The sequence below is a fragment of the Monodon monoceros genome, unplaced genomic scaffold, assembly GCF_005190385.1.
Source record: "Monodon monoceros isolate NGI ecotype Baffin Bay Population unplaced genomic scaffold, NGI_Narwhal_1 Super_Scaffold_17, whole genome shotgun sequence".
NCBI lineage: Eukaryota > Metazoa > Chordata > Mammalia > Artiodactyla > Monodontidae > Monodon > Monodon monoceros.
In genome coordinates this window covers 16,642,880-16,663,776 of record NW_021703773.1, presented here as the reverse complement: position 1 = coordinate 16,663,776, position 20,897 = coordinate 16,642,880, and the positions used below count along the sequence as shown (strand labels likewise).

Here is a 20,897-nt window from a genome sequence, read left to right as displayed (position 1 = left end):
CCACTTTTTCCATTTTTACCCCGGCCACGTTGGCCTTGCTCTGGTCTTTGACACTCTTCATGTTCCTGTCTTTCAGGCATTTGGATGACTGTTTTTTGCACCCAAGGCAGTCTTTCCCCCTTTTCAGCAATTCAGTATCCACTCCCTCTTTGGATGGTAAGTGTTCTTTTCTGAGTTGTCAGACTACATAGACATCCACTATTGCTTTTTGCCTCACTACACTTTTACTATCTTTCCTGTGCCCCACAGGAGATGCCAGGAACTACATTGCTCAGAATCACCTTCCCCATACGATTCCTGGTTAGAGTCGGCTAAGGAGTAGTGTTTTCAAGAAATCTGGAAGTCAAAGGGAGAGCCCTTTATTCTCTGAAAGCTAATGGAGGCAGATCAAACAGCAAAAGACAGATCTGAGCTTTGGAAGCACTCCTGGAAATCATCAGCCATAGCTTCTGAAGATATGGGAGAAAATGGAGATGTAGAGATGAGTAATTATGTGTGTTCATGAAAACTAAGGATCCAAGTGGCATAGTGGAAAGAACATCATAGAATATAGATTCTAGTTCATGCTCTGTCACTGGCCAGGTGTCCCTAGATAAATTTTTTGAAGAGTCTTTAAGTTCTCTCATTTTAAAATGAAGAATTTTTTTGCTGTGAGTAGGAAAGAATATGGCACATGTGAAGTTGCTATAAAGTGAGTGATACTCAGTTTGCTGCCATTCTCTTAGCTGTGGTGGAAAGTTCTGTTCTCTTTTGAGCCCCTAGCCTGACATCTCATAATGATTCCAGGAGACTTCTGGATAAGAATTTGCTTAAGGAGGGAATTCCCTGGTGGTCCAGTGGTTAGGACTCCAGGCTCTCACTGCTGAGGGTCCAGGTTTCATCCCTGGTTACTAAAATTCCACCAGCCGTGTGGTGTGGCAAAAAAAAAAAAAAATAGAGGAAGAATTTGCTTAATGAATTTTGCTCAAGCTTAAATTGACACTTTTACCACATTTAAGCTTATTTAAACTACATGGGTCTGTCCCTCTGAAGCCAAACTTCCCTAAATTCAGGGCATTCATGTTTTTAAAATATCACTTAAAAATATCACAATCACTTTTTTCTTAACTGGCATTTTTGTGTCTCACGAGGAAGGGGTGATTTGTTAATGTTGCTTGAGGGAAATTAGTCACTAGTATTTTGTACATACTCTACCCACCCTTACCCCTCACCACTTCCCTAACTATCCAAGGAACCTGTGACTTTTGGGGCCGTCACACACTTTCTTGACTTGCAGCATGTCTTTTGTTGAAAACTGGAGTTGATATGTCAGGTCAAGTATAGGAACTGAGGTTAACAGTATGTTATTGTGAAGTTTTATGGGAACCTCACTAGGAGTTGGGCTGTGTTTAATATTTGCTGGAGCTGGAGCTGTCGGAGGCTAAAATTTCCTCCAGTGTCTGTTTCTGTCTCTGTAGTTTGGGGGTTTCCCTACAAACTTCCCTTAAAAAAGAACTTTTTGCAGGTCTTTCCGCTGCAATCCACTCTTATCCTGCTGGAGCCCAAGAGGCGGCAAGGTATGGGGGAGGGGAAGTGTTCTATAACTGATTAAATCCCAGTCTTTCATGGGACATTTAAAAATGCTTACTTTCCCCTCCCTCTGCCAGAGGCGCCAACTGAGTTTTTGAGCTTTCTTGGCTCTTCGCTGTAAGAACCTGGTGGGGTTCCTGGGGATAGAGCCCAGGAAGTTTGGGGTCCTCCCTGAGACTGCAGCCCCAGGAGTCCCTCACTCTCACACTGGCCCTCACTCAGCCTCCAGCAATTGGTCCAAATTACAATTTAAGTGTTCTCGCTGGTTTAGGATTCTAGCGGCTCTGCTCCAAGTAAGCGGAACTCAGCTGTGAGTTTGTACTGTTCCTGCATTCTCTCTACCAGGCATGTTGTCTCCTGGGGGCAGGTAGTGTTCTGTGGCGCCCATGGGCAAGGCAAGGTCATTTTGACCATCTTTTGGTAGAAAGCAGATCCCTCCCTGTTTGGAGCACCAAGAAGTATCCATGGAATATAAATTAAACACCTTCCCCCAAAAGAATCGATCTAAAAATTAGCTCATTCGTGTAATGTTGTGTGTTTTTTATTATACGTGTCCTACTGGAACTTGAAGTGATTAAATAAATGAGATTAAAAGTGTAAAACTCTGACAGGGGTAGAAGATGAAGGTCATTCCTTTGATTCTATGCCTGAGACCCCTTTCCTCTATTATACTCTTGGGGAAATAAGTAACTTTTTAGGTGCTTGAAAGAGACCGATAGATAATGCTAACATCACTGTAGACAGAGCTGAAGTGAGTAGTATGGGATTACTACTTTTGCTTAGTAGGAATCCTTTCCTCCTGTGTTTTGTGTTTGAAGCTAGAGATAAGGGATATAGGGAAAAGGATTAAGAAAAACAAATCACTTAAACGTGGAGTCTTCCCTCAAGGTTATATAGTACGAAAGAGATCATGAGAATTAGTGGAAGATAATGAGATTAATAGAAGATAAATAATAATGAGAATGTTATAGAAGGCAGACATATCTTATTAAAAGGAAAAGATCAGTCTGCCATACATTATGTACCCTGTTACATTAACTCCATTTCTTTTTCATTTTACTTCTCTTTTTCTTTTGTGAAGTCCTAGATGGGAAGAGGAATGAGTTATCTGACAAATTTAGATTTTGCAAACTTGTGCACTGAGGAGAGTACTATTGAAATACATTGTTAAGAAAGATTTCCAACATACAAATGTGTCATTTCCTTTTTCATGTGCCCTGCTGAAATATTATGTGATAAAGGTTTTAGGTTTCAATTGTTAAGAGAGGGAAGTGGATAAATCAGTGCTGCGTCTTTAGGACACGGTAAAAGAAGTTTACTTATGCTTTTCCCAAATTGCTTCTGTTGAGTGTATGTGTCTACTCTGTGTGTTTGTGTGTGTCTAAACGTATGTGTGTATGTGATATGTGAGAGAATATACATATGGGATCAATAATTTGTGGTAGAATTTTTTTATCCTATCCCTAATTATTTGATTTGATTGTTTCAGTGATAGATATTTCTGCTAGATTTTCTGTGGGTGAAAAATGTATATGTGTGCTGAACTAGCAAGAGATTTTTGGCATATAATTTTGTATATTTTATTACAAATTATTGACTTTATTCAAAATATGACTAAATATATTTTAATTAGTCTCATCTTCTTAGTTTTCACATGATACTTTTGACTTTGTACTTCATATTGTCTTTACTGCTCATATAGCAAATCTTGGTTGGGCATCTATTATGTGCACTTCCCTGAACTAGATACAGGGAAGGGACACGAAAAATAAAATATAGTCTCTGTCTTCAAGAAGATCATGACCTAAGGCAAATTGGCATAATATAATTTGAGCACTGTAAGTGGTGTGAAAGTGCTCTATATAACTACTGTGGGGGTACAGGAGGGCCAAACCTACTTCAAGAGGAGAAAGAAAAATCTTCACGGAGGTGTTAGAATTTAAGTTCACCTTGAAGAATGATTAAGATTTACACGACATAAAAAATGGGGGTTAGGCGTCTCATTGGCAATGTGAGAATAGTGATAGAAAAGTCATAAAAGTAAGATTATAAATGTTTTACACAGGGTTTAGGAGCCGTTGTTCTGGTAGTACACTGCCGACCTTCAGGCCCTAGCTCCCCCTCTCCCTAGCTGTGTTACGTTAACTAGGTACTTCAATGTTTTAGCTCTTGGTTTCCCAACCTGTAAAATAGAGAAAATACCTCATGGTGCTGCTGTGAGCATAAAATAAGAAAAGTTCATGTTAAAAAAAAAATTGGTGTTTTAAAATAATGGTGGTTCTCTGTGTACTAGACAATTTACAAAAGTTATTTTTAATTCTCATAATCTTTAAATTGATATTATAACCATATAAATGGTTATATATATATAGTCATGTATATATATATATATATATGTATATATATAAAGAATCTGCAATCAAATAAATTAAAATATTTGCCAAAGATCACATAGCAAGGAAAGGACACAGCCAACATTCAAATCTAGATCTCACATTAAAGAATTGATGCTCTTTCTCCTTCACTACAGAGGATGAATATGGGTAGCATCGGGGACAACATGGATGTTTCCAGGCCTTACCTTAATCCCTCTTATGGATGTGCTCTGTAAGTGTAGAGCTACTGGTTTCACAAACATGTTAATTTTATGTTCACTTCATGTGGGTTTTTAACTGTTCATAAAATCAGAGTTTTTGTTTTTAAATAATAAGATTACAAAGTTATTATTTACCCCAAATCTTAACAGTGAAATTAACATTGAGAGTTTGAAGATAAATTCAAATAAGACATAGTCTTAGAAAAAAAGAATGTGCATTAAATTATATTACGTAAAGAAAGGTTTTTTTCATATCTGTGTAAAGAAAGATACCCTGGGGAATGTATGAGCAACTGATATGAATAAACAAAAACTCAAGAAGAAAAATAAATAGTAAAAAATTACATGGAAATAGCCTTTCTACACTAAAAGTAAAAAAATGCAAATGAAAGCCACCTTAAGGTATCATTTAACTCTTACTAAAATCTAAATAATTCTAAAATAAACATTGTTACTGAATAGTGGTGAATTTGGTTTAAAACATAAGTGACTGGAATCTTTGTAAATGTGTACGATCTTTTTAAAGAGCAGTCAGACAGTGGATACTAAGAAGTTTGAGATAGTCTTCCTGTCACCTGGTAGTTCAACATATAGTGAATTATCCTAAAGAAACATTTCAAAAGAAGAAAACTAAGTTATAAAAATATTTACAGCATCATCATCTATATTAGTTAAACATGGCCCTCCAAAGAACAGGGAACATTTTTTTAAAAAGAATTATAGGAAAATGGCTGCATAAATAAGATACATATATTTGATGAATTATTATATAGCCCATCATTTTAAATTTGAAAAAATAGTTCAAAGTATAAAGCTATTGATATGATTTTAAGGGAAATTCATAAGACCAAATGATAATGTACACTATGGTATCAATTTGTAACATGTATACATTCAATGCTTTTCTTCTGTTAGGGTGATGGGATGATAGAAGTTTTGTCCCAACTTATCTTTAATAGTGTTATAATGTTTTTGTAATAAAAACAGGAGAAAAGAAGAGTGTGTTTTCAAACAGAAAAACACTGAAATTCTTTCATTGTTTTTCCTGTTGTAGCTTCTCTAAACTTTTCACCCATTTCATGAAAAGCTGATATTGCAGAGATGTGTTTCACTTCTCATGAGAACATGGTTTCAGTAAATTATACAAACTCAAACGATTTCATAATTCTTTATCAGTGCATTGACATTTGTTAGGAATAACTTTATGTGAAGTTACTTTTCTTAACTTTGGAAAAGGCATTTAAAGGCACACTTAGATTATGTGAATTGTTCAGTGGCTGATAACAAAGCCTCACATGTGTATATTCTCTAACATTACTAAAAAATGTATACTGATGGAGTAAGGAACTGAAGGAATCTGGTAAGTCTCACGAATGTCTTTGAGGCAAAAGTGGGAACCTTGGGGGTGAGATTTTTTGTTTCAGTTTCCTATTTACACACAATTCAGAGAAAAACCTTTTATTTCCCAAAGTGTAGCAGAAGAAGTTTTTATATTTCTGCATTAGTGAAATGCAGACTTTTCTTGAGGCATAACCCCAGGTCTAAAATCCAGTCATCTTGCAAAATATTTTGTCTTTCATTTTTTTATGGAATTTCTCCTAGTGATGAACACATGCTAAGTGGCAGGAACTCTCTAGTCATTGAACCAAAGAGATAAAAACTCCTGAGTCATGGATCTAACTTGTGCAAAAAGAGACAGACAATAGACAAGATAAACAAGGGAAATGTATTTCATGTTAGACGGTGGTAAGTTTGGGGCTGGGAATCAAGGCAGGAAGGAGAAGAGGAAGTGAAAGAGGTAGGCTGCCATTTTAAATCTGATGCTGGAGAATGGTCTGTCTGAGCTAGTGAGCTTTTAGTCAGGACCCACGCGAGATGGGAGAGTGTTCACATGTTTTGAGCAGAGGAGTGATATGATCTGACTTACTTTTTTCAGAGGAACATTCTAGAGGCTGTGTGGAAAGTAAAGTGGAGGGAACTGAATGAAGCTGAGAGACCACATAGGGAGCTATTAAAATCGTCCAGGTGAGAAAGATGGTGGGGCTTAAGCCAGGATGGCAGGAGGGGAGGTGACGAGAAGCAGTCAGTTTCTGCTTAGGGTTTGAAATCAGACCAGCAAGATCTGATGGTAGATTGGATGTGGAGGATGACAGAAAGTGGGTGACAAGGAGACCCCTAGGTTTGGGCCATATTAGAAATCCAGATGGTGGTGTTGTTAGGGAGATGCATATCCAGGTCTGGAGTTAAAAGGTGTGGCCTGGGTGGGAGATGAAGATGGAGAGTCATCAGCCGTATAGATTGTATCTAAAGCAATGAGACCAGTGAGCTCACCGAGGGAGTGAATAAAGATAAAAAGAGGACAAGAACTGAGACCAGGCACACTCCAGTGTCAGTAGTTTGGGAGATGAGAAGAACAAGCAGGAAAAAATAACGCTGTCCTCAATGTACTACCTCAGTACTATCTTCAGCATCTCTTCTCAACAGAAAAGCATGAGCATGACTAGATTTCCAGTATACACTCAAGGCATTTCATTTTTATACATTTACTCAGCATATTTCTCAGCATCTGCTTCTGCCTCTACCATGTGAGTAATGCAGCTCAAATTCCGTGTGGCAGGTTATGGGTGACCTGCATGTCTTGACATTCTTTTCTTTTTTCCCTGACCCTGACTTCCTGTTCTACCGTAGCGTCAGAGTTTCTTCCTTATTTTTAGTACTGCCGTTCTTTCTTTACTAGCTACTAAATATGTTTGTATCTGCCATATTTTTTCCCTGAAAAATAATTTCTACTGTTTGATTTTTTTCTCCTAGTCTTTGTTAAAGTGCTACATTTTGATGCTTGTTCATCAATTCTTTTGAATTTCCTCCTCCTTCTTAATGCCTCTTGGATTCGCCCCTCAATTGCCTACCCCACTGCTACTATCTAAGATGCCTGGCTGGGTAGATAAAAATGAACTGAAATCTAAAAATTGGGATCGAGTGGAAGGAATGGCTTTGAGGAAGTGAGGAGTTGCTATGCTACCAGATACGGGTCTTTGGGTGAGAGTGATCTAGAATAAAGTCCTGGCCCCTGGTTTGAATGACCATGCTTTTCTAGCACTGCCATATTAATTCTGTATTGCCATACACCTGATTATGTCATGTATGCCTTGCTACACAAAAAATAGTAAAAAGTAGTAAAAAAAAAAAGAATGATTATAATAATAAACAGATGATATAAATGGGTGGCATGCCAACATTAAAAATCCTGGAAAAAGAAAAGTTAGGTTGATGTGGAAAGTACACCATTGTAGCTAGCTGTATTATTAAAAAAAAAAAAATCTGATTCTGAGACATGAGATCTGAGCTGGATATATTGGCCTGGTCAGGACACAGGTAGTGGTTCTGCCATGTAAATAGATGAGATTCTCAGCGAGTATGGATACTAAGAATAAAAGAAAGAAATAACAGAAAATGCCAGCAATCTTATGACAACGTCATCTATGATTAACTTAATCTATTTTTTAATGGAAAAAAGTATACTGATATTTCATACAGATCATGATTAACCCTTGTTATACACTGCTCCAGAAAACAAACAAAACTCATGGTGTACCCGGAGTAGCCAAAGGGAAATATTTTTCATTCATCATGCCACTCAACAGATTTTAGTGTTCATCTCCCTTTCAGCCCTCTATACCTCTATAGCCCAGATATTTATTTATTTATTTGTTGGCTGCACCACCCAGCATGTGGGATCTTAGTTCCCCGACCAGGGATCGAACCCATGCCCTCTGGAGTGGGAGTGTGGAGTCCTAACCACTGGACAGCCAGGGAATTCCCAGATATGGTCATTTAGTCTAATCCACTTGTAGGCATTTATTAGAGGGTTTTCTTTTTCAGTTTTAATAAATCTACCCAAAGAAATCACAGTTTGAAATACAGTAATGTAAAAGATGTATATTATCATCTAAAGCCCATAAAAGATAGACCAAAGTGTAGAGGCCTAAAGAAAAACAAAATTGAGAACTTCCCTGGTGGTGCAGTGGTTAAGAATCCACCTGCCAATGCAGGGGACACGGGTTCAATCCCTGGTCCAGGAAGATCCCACATGCCGCAGAGCAACTAAGCCCATGCACCACAACTCTGAGCCTGCGCTCGAGAGCCCGCAAGCCACAACTACTGAGGCCTGCGCAAGCTAGAGCCCGCCCGCCGCAACTACTGAGCCCACATGCTGCAACTACTGGAGCCTGCACTCCACAATAAGAGAAGCCACTGCAATGAGAAGCCTGCTTAGTTGCCCTGCGGCATGTGGGATCTTAGTTCCCCGACCAGGGATTGAACCCACGTCTCCTGCATTGGAAGGCAGATTCTTAACCACTGGGCTGCCAGGGAAGTCCCAAGGATGTTTCCTTGGGGCTGCCAGGGAAGTCCTAAGGATGTTTCCTTTGTATATAGGTGAAAATGGAGTCATAATATCTCAACTATTAGAGCCAAAACCATAGTCAAACACGTGGAGAAGGGGCTGGTAGACTGACAGGAAAAGATTTCTAGGTACATAGCAGGGGTGTCTAAATGTATATACTTTGTGAGCCCATCCTTTATAAACTGAGATCAAAGTTTAAAAGCTTTGCCACAGTCCTAACTGCCTTTTTTTTTTTTTTTTGGCTGCCTTGGGTCTTCATTGCGGCACTCGGGCTTTCTCTAGTTGCGGCGAGCGGGGGCTACTCTTTGTTGTGGTGCGTGGGCTTCGCATTGCGGTGGCTTCTCTTGTTGCGCAGCGCGGGCTTCAGTAGTTGTGGCACACGGGCTCTAGAGCGCCAGCTCAGTAGTTGTGGCTTGCGGGGTCTAGAGCGCAGGCTCAGTAGTTGTAGCGCACGGGCTTAGCTGCTCCACGGCATGTGGGATCTTCCTGGACCAGGGCTTGAACCCGTGTCCCCTGCATTGGCAGGTGGATTCTTAACCACTGCACCACCAGGGAGGTCCCACAATTGCTTTGAACTGTAGTTTTAAAATGCATTTAGCTAAGTTTTATTGTCGTCTCATTTTAAAAAATTATTTGTTTGTTCATTTGTTTTCCATGGCAAGTAAAAAACTGTCATCCAAATCAAATAATAGAGTGAATTAAAAGGGGGGAAATGGCAGGAGAGTCTGGACCTGAATTAATCAATTTGGTTTCCTATAATAGTGAATGTTCCCAGATAATCGTTTGTTTAGCTTCACCTCTGCCTAAGAAAAGAAAATGTAGGTTCTGTAAATTTCCCCTCTGCCTGCTTCCTCCAGAGTGGCTGAAGCATTTAAAGAACACACTCCTTGGTCAGATCAATAGGATTTACAAAAAACTAAGACCAGGTTACGGAATGATACAGGTACAAACTGCAAAATAAAGAATCTCCTTGGTAATATTTTTTAAAATATATTGACAGGAGTTGAGTCACATCCTTACTTGTCAATACCTCTTCCCAAAGTAGGATGAACGTTTGCATATGAATGATTGTCCTTCAGTTTCTGGAGGAGACATGAGTTTGATGTCCTGGAGCTGCCAGTGCACTCAGTTACAACTTCAGCTGTGCTAAATCCATAACTCATCATTAGAGAAAATAAATAATGATCAGAAGATGTTGGCTTTAGGCTAAATTTATCAATCAAATGAACTGAACTGTTTCCAAGAAAAAGTCATACAATTTCTCTTCATGGCAAATGTTCTTAAAATGCAGTCCTCAGGTGGGCAGCAACAGCATCACTAGAAAACTTGTTGGGATTGCAAATTCTTTACCCCTACCCTAAATATCAGAAACCCTGGCGGTGGGGCCCCTCAATGTGTTCTAAAGGAAGCCCTTCAAATGATTCTGATGCACCTTAAAGAGACATAGACATAGACTGGGTCATAAAATATAATAGATTGTGCTTAAAAAGATACAAGCACATATTTGAGATGCTGCCAATGTATATAGTGAAGGAAGCCTGGAAAGAAAAATATGTGAGAAAGAAAAGAAAAAAAGGAAGGGAAGGGAAGAGAAAGGAAAGGGAAGGGAAGCGAAGGGAAGCAAAGGGAAGCAAAGGAAGACAAAGGAAAAGAAAAATGCTGGCTCCTAATCTTGTGACTAGACTTTGTTAAATCTTTCTAAAGGAATAAAGCTGATGCCTTGGCAAAAGAAAACTTGGCTCATGAAGCTCTGATAAAAGATCACAGGAAACATTTGTTCCAAATTTTGCATAACTGTTTGCTCTATCTGGAACCCCTGATAAAAGATCACAGGAAATATTTCCTTCAACTTTTCAGCTACTGTTTGTTCTAAGGGAAATTCTTTTTTTTCTTTTCGACTAAATGGTTGTTTTCTGCCAGTTGGGTTTTTTTGTTTTGTTTTTTTGGCTAAGAGAGCAAAGTTACCTCTCACTCAAAAAACACACATCTACAATCACAGGTACACATTTGTACATAGAAAGATACATGAGTGGGTTCATGTAAATCTGTCTTTTAATGTTAAAATTAAAACTTATGGGTAAGTATAATATGTTGCTATATAGGGCAGATATGTAAATTTAACTAACTAATTATACTTGTTCCCTTGCTAAAATTGGATTTTAATTATAAATGTCAATTTGAAACTTTTTGCCAAAGGGCCCTAGCAATTCCATGTGTAATTATCATATTTTTCCACGTGTTTGATAGAAGTATGGAACTGTGGGAGAGCTTTCCCAATCAACAGGAGGACACTGATAGCTGTACAGAATCTGTGAAGTTTGATGCTCACTCGATGACCACTTTGCTTCCTCCGAGTAAGTAGAATAAGAGTGGGGTGCTCGTGGAGATTGTCCTTAGAGTTAGTGACACTATGTAAAATTATGGTCTTGAGACTTACCCTAAATGTGTATATTCCATCTGCCAGGTTGGATTTCAAATTTAGTCACCTGACAGATGGAATATCCCATCTTGCTTATAGTGTGGTTGCTTCTTCTCTTTTTAAAAAATTTATTTATTTATCTATTTATTTATTCATCCATTTTTGGCTGCGTTGGGTCTTCCTTGTTGCACATGGGCTTTCTCCAGTTGCAGCGAGCAGGGGCCACTCTTTGATGTGGTGCACAGGCTTCTCATTGTGGTGGCTTCTCTTGTTGTGGAGCATGTGCTCTAGGCATGCAGGCTTTAGTAGTTGTGGCTCGCAGGCTCAGTAGTTGTGGCCCACAGGCTTAGTTGCTCTGCGGCATGTGGGATCCTCCTAGACCAGGGCTTGAACCCATGTCCCCTGCATTGGCAGGCGGACTCTCAACCACTGCACCACCAGGGAAGCCCCACTCCTTCTCTTTTTTCCTTCAATTTTCCCCCTTTTCTTTATTGTTTTCTTCTCTTTACTTAATTCTTTTCTCCTTTTTTGTTCAATCCCTCATAGAACATTATTGAGCAATGTCTAAACTTTTAATTTAGGAGTTTACAACCTGAAAACAAAATTTCCTTCTTTTTTATTAAACAATAGAAACAATGGCCATAGGAAAGAAATTTGTATTCACTTAATCAGAGAAATGTCTTCCTTTGCTAGTAAGTTTCCCCTCTACATTGAGTTATCTTTTCTACAGTTAACATCCCATTATGTGAATTGGTGTTCCATATAAACAAATAATACTAAAATATTACTATGTTCTGAAATATCCAGAGAATGGGCTTCATTGATCCATTCCAAAGTTTAATCAAAATGTGAGTCATTTTATTTCATTTTTTTCACATTATATTCAAATCATAAGAAGCATCCAAATACAAAACTATTGAGATGGAATTAGGAGAGACAATTTGCATAATTATTATTGACAATAATGTTTCTCTTATCTCACTTAAAATCTGAAAAAATGGTATAATTACGTAGTTGCATGAAGAATTTTATTTTCACCCAGAATATATTCCCCTGTGAAATAGAAGAATGAAATTTAGGTTTGCACGTATGTTGATATGGTATCAATACTAAAGTTTTCCAGCTAGTGCCCCCAAATGAGACAAGTACAACTTGCAGAGAATAGTAACTTTGTCCTGGATGATTAGTTAATGGATAAGACAATCAAATGTCCATACTGATGCCTGTATTGGCTTTTTCTGTGACTGTCCCTTTTGCTTTCTACTGAATAAATAAGAACCTATTTTTTTGTTCCCTTTTTATTCCAATAGGTTTGATACTAGCAATATAATTGGAGATTTCAAAAATTTTAAGTAAGAAGAGTAAGTTTTCTAACAGTAGGTTGGGCTTTTGTTTTTCAGATCCTAAAAATGGCCCAACTCTTCAAGAGAAAATGAAGTCTTTCAGAGCTGCACTGATTGCCCTTTATCTCCTTGTGTTTGTAGTTCTTGTACCTATCATCGGAATAGTGGCAGGTACAGTATTCTAGAGTTCTGAAACTCAGCAACTCATCTTGTGAATTAATTATTGCAGGAGGAAAAAGAAGCATTCAGTCTTTTGTATATGGGAGATTCATAAGGGTGACTTCACATCACAAAGTGTTCCTCAGAGTTATTTCATGAAGAAATAGATTCTGCAAAGTTACTAAGTAAAAAAAAATGTTTTTAAATAGTATAGAAAATGCAAGTTTGAGATAAAAATATAGATATGGAAAGGTAAGATGGAAAGAATTAGACCACTTCAAAAATATTACCCCCTGAAGTCCTATATATTTCTAATGGTGCATCATAAATTTCATGGTAAGTATTCTAGTTGCCAATGTGAGGATATAAACATAATCATTTACATTAATGATGCCTAAAATATAAAAATAAGCCAGTTTTTCAAGAAATACACTTCTACTCCTAGTATTGAGACCAGAAAGTATTCCTGTGAGTCTTCAAACAGAGGAAACCTCGTAAAATAATGGCCTATCCCTCAGTAATATTCGTACAGTTTATATGGCCACATATTTCATAAGGGTATTATTTAAAACATCTCTGAAAATAACCTGCTAGCATCCTTTCAAAGAAAAAGAAAAATAGAACACTTTGCTTGGGTTCTACATGATGTTTTTCAGGTACTTTTTTTTTTTTTTTTGGAGAGTTTGGCTTGAATTGGGGATAAATTTGAGGATTTCTACGGAGGTGGATGGCTTGCATATAACTCAAGTAAATATGTAAATATTATTTTCCTCAGGAGCATTTTTGAGGGATTTGATTGGCATTTGAATTTATATACCTTGTAGCTCTCCTCTTTGTGAGTGGCAAAATGGACATATGCTCGAACAAGAGATAGGCTGGGAGGAAGATATATTTTTATGTGCATACTAATCAGATTAATAAGAAAATTCTCCTAATAAAGGCCAAACCTCCTCCACCAAGAGACAACCTAAAGAATATTCCAAGAGAAAGCCAAAAATTCTACTAAGAAAGAAATGAAAACAACAATAACTGTAACATTTTTGTAATGCTTCTGAGCATGTACTATGTTCAGGCAATAGGCTATACATTTTCCACAGATTATCTCAATACACCTTACAGTTACCCTTGAGCAGATGTATGCTTACCCTCATCCACAAAAGGAAACTGTTCAGCAATGGAGTTGGAGTTCCCACCCACGGCTCCTGACTCCTAACTTCTGTGGTCTATTATCTCCCAGTGCAATCGGGGTTTTAGAACAAAATATGGTTGGCCAATAAAAAAACAAAACAAAACAGAGTTGTCATAATTTTAGGCAGGAAAATATTTTCCATATGTAAAAATCAACTCCTATTTTGAAACAAAAACATTAGCCAACCACAACAAACGGAACCAATCAGCCTGTCAAACCAACCACCGCCATCTAAGTAAAAGAACCTGATATGTTTGTCATTAAACAACTAACTTCCTGATGAACTGAGATTATCTGTGTGCTGTTTATGTATATGCTTATCTGTAGTTTGAAATGCATAACTGAAAGATGTGTCATTGTTAGGGATCATTAGCTATCAGCCAGTTAGAATTTGGTACATTTCATCACTTTTATACAAACCGTGGCCTACAGAGCCAACCTCAGGGAGTGCAACTTCTTTCTACTAGGCCCAGGCAGAATACGAACTGAAGTCTGGAAAGACTTCAGGGTTCTAACCAAGTTCAAAAATCTCTGGGCTATTAGAAAATACTACCAAGTCAACACATTTTTTCTAGGGTTGACAATGATTGATTTGAAGTAGCTTTGTTTCCTAAAGCTGTAGCATGTACCTATTATGACTGACAAAAAGCTAAAAATGTTCAAATCTTATAAGTTCACATTAGCACCCAAATTCACCAGAATTTGAAACAGATCTCCCTGTGTCTATCATACTTGAATAATAAACACTGACAATCCATTTACAGCTGTAAGTTGTAGGTCAGAATATTTTCCAAAAGAAATCTAAAATGCAATACATATCTCTACTTGATATCCAAAACTTTCAAATATAGACAAAATGTATCCCTGAAATGATAGAAATTACTCTGTTTTGGCAAATATAAATCAGTAGATAAAATAAAGTGTTATACATGAAAACTCTATTTAAAGTGTCTTATACATTGAAAGATATTTCTTAATTATGAAATCTTCTCCATGCGCTACCTTTTCTTCAAGAAGCTACTAGATCACTATCACAGTACAGTGACATAGAATAATGTCTCTGAAGAATAAGATATAATCTAAGATTAATGTATATAAATTGTTACTGATACATTGAAGATCCTTTAGCTCAAAATAATATAAATTTTTGGTAGAAGAAGGTTTTGCCAACATGAAAGAGCAAATGTGATCTGTAAAATCAAATATAACTCTCTCCCTAGGTCTTTGCACAAGCCATAAAATTTGTCTCCTTTCAAATGTAAAATAGAAAAGTCACAAAATGGCATCTCTCTGATGATAATGAAAGAAATGAACATTTGAAAATATGAACTCTGTCATTCTTTACCTAGATTTCTGATACAGTATTCAATTTTTTAAAGAAAGTAAGGATTAAATTAGTTTTCATTCAAGATTTGGGAAAATAAGCAATATTGTGTTTTTAAATCTATAAGCAAAAAATAGCCTTTATTGTCAGTTCATGTTGAACTTGGTATTAAAGAAAAATCCTTGGTTACATGACATTTTGTTAAATCAAGTCTTCCCTTTCTATACTGTGAAGAAGTTTTGCTTTACCCATATGAAATAAAATTATTTCCAGTGAAAGTAAAAATTATATGGTTGAGTAATTAGATCAATATGTCTGTTAAAGCACATATGTGCATTAATATATGATATTTGTTTTTCTCTTTTGGGATTGACATATATACTACTATGTATAAAATAGATAACTAATGAGAACCTACTGTATAGCATAGGGAACTCTACCCAGTGCTCTATGGTGACCTAAATGGGAAGGAAATCCAAAAAAGAGGGGATATATGTATACGTATGGCTGATTCACTTTGCTGTACAGCAGAAACTGACACAGCAGTGCAAAGCAACTATACTCCAATAAAAAATAAATAAAGCACAGATACTACCTTTCTCATGGGATACTCAACGTCCTCCCAATTTTTTTATATTACACAACATTAATTCCCCTTGTTATCAGTATTGGGCATACAGATATTGAATCTGAAATATTAATAATAATTAAAATATTGAAAAGTATCAAATGTGTATTATGTGCCAGGAAAAGATCTAAGCACTTTGCGTATATCAGCTCCTTTAATTACTTAAACACTGACTAGTAGTATCCCATTTATACAGATAGTGAAATGGAAGCATGGACCAATTAATTTGCTCAAAGGCACAGCTTATAAAGGAAAAAACAAGAATCACTAATCCAGGCAGCTCTCCTCCAGAACTTAGATTATTAACTGCTACCTAAAAAAGCAGTAATTATCACAAAAGAAAAATTTTTAAGGGACAAGTTTGAGATAATTTTGCAAATATTGTTAGTTTAGATTTCTTATTGTTAAAGTCAAAATCCATTCCCAGTCATTTTCTATTCCCAGAGTCGCTCAAGCAGTGCTTTATATATAGTAGGTGCTTAATAAATAAATCATAGAATTGATGACTCCATGAATGAGGCTGTCAATCCAAAACTTGCTCCCTACACTTAATTTAATAAATGTGATGAGATCCAAGTAAGAAGTATACTATTTTGTATAATTTATTGATAAATTTAGAAATGTAAAATAATGTACATGCAATATGGTCTCGGTTGTGGATTATATCAAAATGTACTTACATATTTTATTAATTCAAATAAGCTAATTTTAAAGAGAATGTAACTAGGAAAATATGATATAATGTGTTTTATTTTTAATTGAGATTTAATTGCATATGTAGTTTAATACTTAATATAATCATAGCTACAATGACAACCATCATCAAACAGCTTCTTTAAGTAAAGGTGGTGAAGACTCTGTAACTAAGATAATATCTTTCAAGGATAAGGCACCTTAATTTGTGTAGAGTTGTCACACGTGCCATCTGTGTGCTACTTGATTTACATGCCCTATCGCATTCATCCTCGGCACCACTGCTAGATTGTTATTACCTTTAGATCACTGGGGAAACCTAATCAAGGAAAAGATAAATAATTTTCTCAGAGTAATCCAACTAGTAATGGAGGAATGGAACTAGATTCCAGAACCAGGCAGCTTGTTCCCGTGCAAATATCAAGCTCTCATTTGTGTAACAGGTACCCTGAGCTCAGGGTGGAATATAATGTTTTTCATGTGTAGTCTCATTTAAGTCTCAAAAACCTATAAAGCTGATACTATTGCCATATCATTTTATTAAGAAAACTGACAGATCAGATATCACTGTTTATGTAGATATACTTTTAAGCAATATTAAGTTACTCTTTATTGCTCAGTAATGGTCAAATATGGAAAATCTTACGCACTCAAATTAATATGGATCAGACTGATATATACATAGCTAAAAGGTATAAACAATATAGATATATAAAGAGAGATGAAAGAAACAATAAAATCTTAACCACCACTGATTATATAAAATGGTGTTTAACATTTTCTTCATTGTGTATAATTGTATATTATTTTTATCTGCAAAAATAATGTTTATGCTTTTCAGTTTTTGAAACTATAAACGTATTTCTCTAGACCCTTTCAGAAGGATAATTGGCTTGTTTAAAGAACATACGCCCATTTGGAAATATATATCAGCACTTCCGTATGCCTCCAAATACCATTTGGTAGAATTTTTTTATTCAGGAAATAATTACTTATAAGATTGTTCATCAAAGTGTTCAATATATTAGTAGAAACAGAGGCAAAGTAAATGTTGGAGTTTTGTTAAATAAATCTGGTAGAATCACACATAGAATACAATGTAGTTATTCTAATTATTTTTGTAAAACAATATTAGATAATATGCAAAAGTCTATGATGAGTACTAATTAAAAGCTAGTTTCCAGATTGTATATAAAATCTTGCTTTTGTGATGATAATATGATAGTGGGAACAGAAATTTGATAGGCATATACCAAAATGTTAGCACTTAATTCAGGACGGTGAGACTAATGGTAAATTATTTTTCCTTATTCCTTGTCTTTTCTAAATTTTCTGCTATAAATATATGCTTTATAATAAGTAAAGAGGAGTCTTATAAAAACAATATTTTTTAAAGTGAAAAAAACTTCTTTTATCCAGTTTCCTGCTCTACCAACAGTAAATTAGTTCTGTGGAAACTGAAAATGATAACTCTCTGCTAGCTTAGTGACAGGATAAGGAAGATGAGCCAACACTTTGTTCGTACAGTGGATAACACTAATATTTCTACCTTTAGTGATACCACGTATTGTTTCTGTCACATTATCATTTGTCTTCATAATAACTAACCTACTCAACATGTTTACTTCAGACACTGTGTTAAGCATTATCTCGTTTCACTCTAACAGCACACCTGAGGACCAGCATACAGTGTACTTCATGATCTCTAGAATTTACTCTTACGCTCAGAGCCGTGTGCCATGACCCAGAAGATTCATCTAAGCAGCAGTTCAGAAAGAGTGGCTTAACTGTGGGATAAACTCTAATGTAAAGTGGGAAAAGGAGACAGTTTCCCTCTCAGCAGTATGCCTACCTTGGTTCATACTTTGTATATTTAAAATACATACCTGATTTAGGATAGCGTTCAGAACATTAGAATGGGATGAAGTGTTGTGGAATGGAATGGTGGATGCATTGAAGGTTACAGGGCATGACTCTGTTTATTTTTACTTAAATACGCAGCTCAACTCCTGAAATGGGAAATGAAGAATTGCACAGTTGGTTCAGTTAATGCAAATGATATATCTCCAAGTCTCGCAGGAAAAGGAAATGACAGTGAAGATGCAATGAGGTTTCGAGAAGTCGTTATGGAACACATGAGCAACGTGGAGAAGAGAATCCAATATCTTTCAGATAATGAAGCCAATCTCATAGATGCCAAGAATTTCCAAAATTTCAGTGTAACAACCGATCAAAGGTTTAATGACGTTCTTTTCCAGCTAAGTTCCTTACTTTCCTTCATCCAGGGACATGGAAATGTAATAGTTGAAGTCTCCAAGTCATTAATAAGTCTGAACACCACACTGCTTGATTTGCAGCTCAATACTGCAACACTGAATGCCAAAGTCCAAGAGAATGCATTTAAACAACAAGAGGTAAGAGGTTTGTATTGGAAGGTCATACCTGGGATTGAATCCATCTAGATCCTATCTCCTCAGGTAGTCCAGGGAAGAGAAGAGTTACAAACCCTGTTTCAACATCATTCTACTTAACCCTGATTCCTCTTGCAATCTTACCAGAAAGTTTCAAATGGATTTACCCACTGCCTTCTCCAGATTCCCAGCAAAAGGGGAAATTTGTTTGTTTGTTTGTTTTTCATTGAATATAGACTCTCTTAGTGTATTTTAATTTTATAAATACTGTTAGAATGCCTCTTGAGACTCTTGAAACCAATTATAGTTGTTAGATTATCTTAGCCAATTTGGAAAGATAGATACTCTGCATTTGCAAATTTTATACGAAACCCAAACTTTCTTCATCATCAAAGGAATGAAAACCTTATTTACATGGACGAAGTACAAAATCTAAATTTTAAAATAGTTTGTCACTCCCAAGAAGCATCCATAAGTTTTTATGTGTAAAGGTAACTATAATTAAAGAATTAAAGTTTGAATAATGTGTACAACATCTTATTACCATCACAGGATCAAATACACAAGACAAGAGAGCAAAGCATCTTCCAGACCAGTTGCTAGCAAAAGTTTCTTTTCAAAGGCCCAGGTACAACGCTTAGGCTTTGGGGACCACATGGTCTCTTTTGCAACTTCTTAACTCTGCCACTGTAGCACAAAAGCAGTCGTAGACAACACATGGACAGATGAGTGAAAATGTGATCCAATAAATCTTTCTTTTCAGAAAAAGACTTTGACCCATGAATCATAATTTTCTTACCTTTGCTCTAAACTATTCTGTGGCCAACCCTCTGGGTCACTTTGTTTTGATGAGAAAGAAATTAAGAAGCAAGTTGTTTAGTTCAATATTGAATTATTTTTTGTTGTTGGGTAATTATAATTGTTCCATTCCATGAAAAAATAAGCATATGGATAAAACTTCATTACTCATGTAAAAAAATAATCTTCATACTACTACAATCTTCAGTACTAAAATCTATAAATTTTCCACCATTAGCTCAGCAAGGCTGGCGTCTTTGTAGAAGGTTTTACTTGAATAGACCACTTCTTAATTAATGAGGTTGTTTTCTGTATAGATACAGTGTTATGCCATAGTGATTGTTAAAAATGGATGTCCCTTATAGAGAGCAAAGGGAAGCCTCTGAAGTTGTAACATCAGGTGGCAACCAACTAAATTATTGACTAGAGAATAGACTAAACAGGTTAAGAAAGAACACCCTACATGTTTAGTTTTTGTAAGATGCAATCACTGAGAAGACAGTGACATTGCTATTTAAATATGGAGACTGTTGGTGAACCTCATCCTAACACCAACCTTGATATTCTCTCTCTGATCCTCGTCACATCTTCCAAAATCTGTTAGTGTTTCCCACACGGTTAATAAGTACCCAAGCATATCAGATGCTATTGGAATATCAAGGACTCAAGCTATGGAGGAGTTAGAGAAAATTCTCAAAGAAGCAACTGTCCCCAGGGCTGAGGAACAGAGGAAAGTAAAATGTCAGCTATGGGAGTAGAAACTGATTAAATTGGAAGGAAAGAGGAAGGGAGAAGAAATATTACTTTGTGTGGAAACAGGATCAGAGGAACAGTGAGACAGGGTGTGGAGAAAACGAAGATGGACACGATGAAAAAATAATATATTTGATATTAGTAATATCCCCAACTCATTAGAGATTATAGAATATCTGTGAACCCATGTAAATGAGGAATTGAAACCAAAGTGGAAACCATTTGGAAGGCAGTAGAAGTCCTGAACCTGTTTGAAGTGATACTTAATAGAAATAACCAAACTCTGGTGATCAGTGAGCTATTTGGACAGATTGCACTTACATTTTGGAAGGGGTCACAGTATTAGATGTGGAGGTACAAGGGAAAGGAGGAACTTCCAAAGTTAATTATTTTTTCAAAGCTTTCTTTTTTTCTAGGACAGTAGTCATCTGTGGAGATTTGGAATCTAGGTCAGTGCTAGTGTGTGTGTGCGTGTGCTTACTCACTGAAAACAATATTTGGAATCTCATTCTCATCGCTTAAAACAACTGTATTCATCTTTGAATCTTTAGTCCAATGCAGGAATAAGTAAATTAAATGAATGCCTCAATCAGTAAATGCTGTTTGAGGA

At 36.4% G+C, this 20,897-nt stretch overlaps 1 protein-coding gene across 4 annotated transcripts in view; it reads left to right on the top strand.

Annotated features, from left to right (window-relative positions):
* Nucleotides 1-2,810: 2,810 nt before the first annotated feature.
* Nucleotides 2,811-20,897, top strand: part of MSR1 (macrophage scavenger receptor 1) — a 65,367-nt gene continuing 47,280 nt past the window's right edge. For 2 of the 4 annotated variants that reach the window (XM_029226652.1, XM_029226655.1), the window contains exons 1-4: nt 2,811-2,873; nt 10,818-10,924; nt 12,390-12,503; nt 18,327-18,739. In XM_029226652.1, the coding sequence (XP_029082485.1) occupies nt 10,822-10,924; nt 12,390-12,503; nt 18,327-18,739 (630 nt within the window). In that variant the 5' untranslated portion in view covers nt 2,811-2,873; nt 10,818-10,821. Of the gene's footprint in view, nt 2,920-6,182; nt 6,191-10,817; nt 10,925-12,389; nt 12,504-18,326; nt 18,740-20,897 lie in introns of those variants that run through there. The other 2 variants (XM_029226653.1, XM_029226654.1) reach the window with 2 other exon arrangements.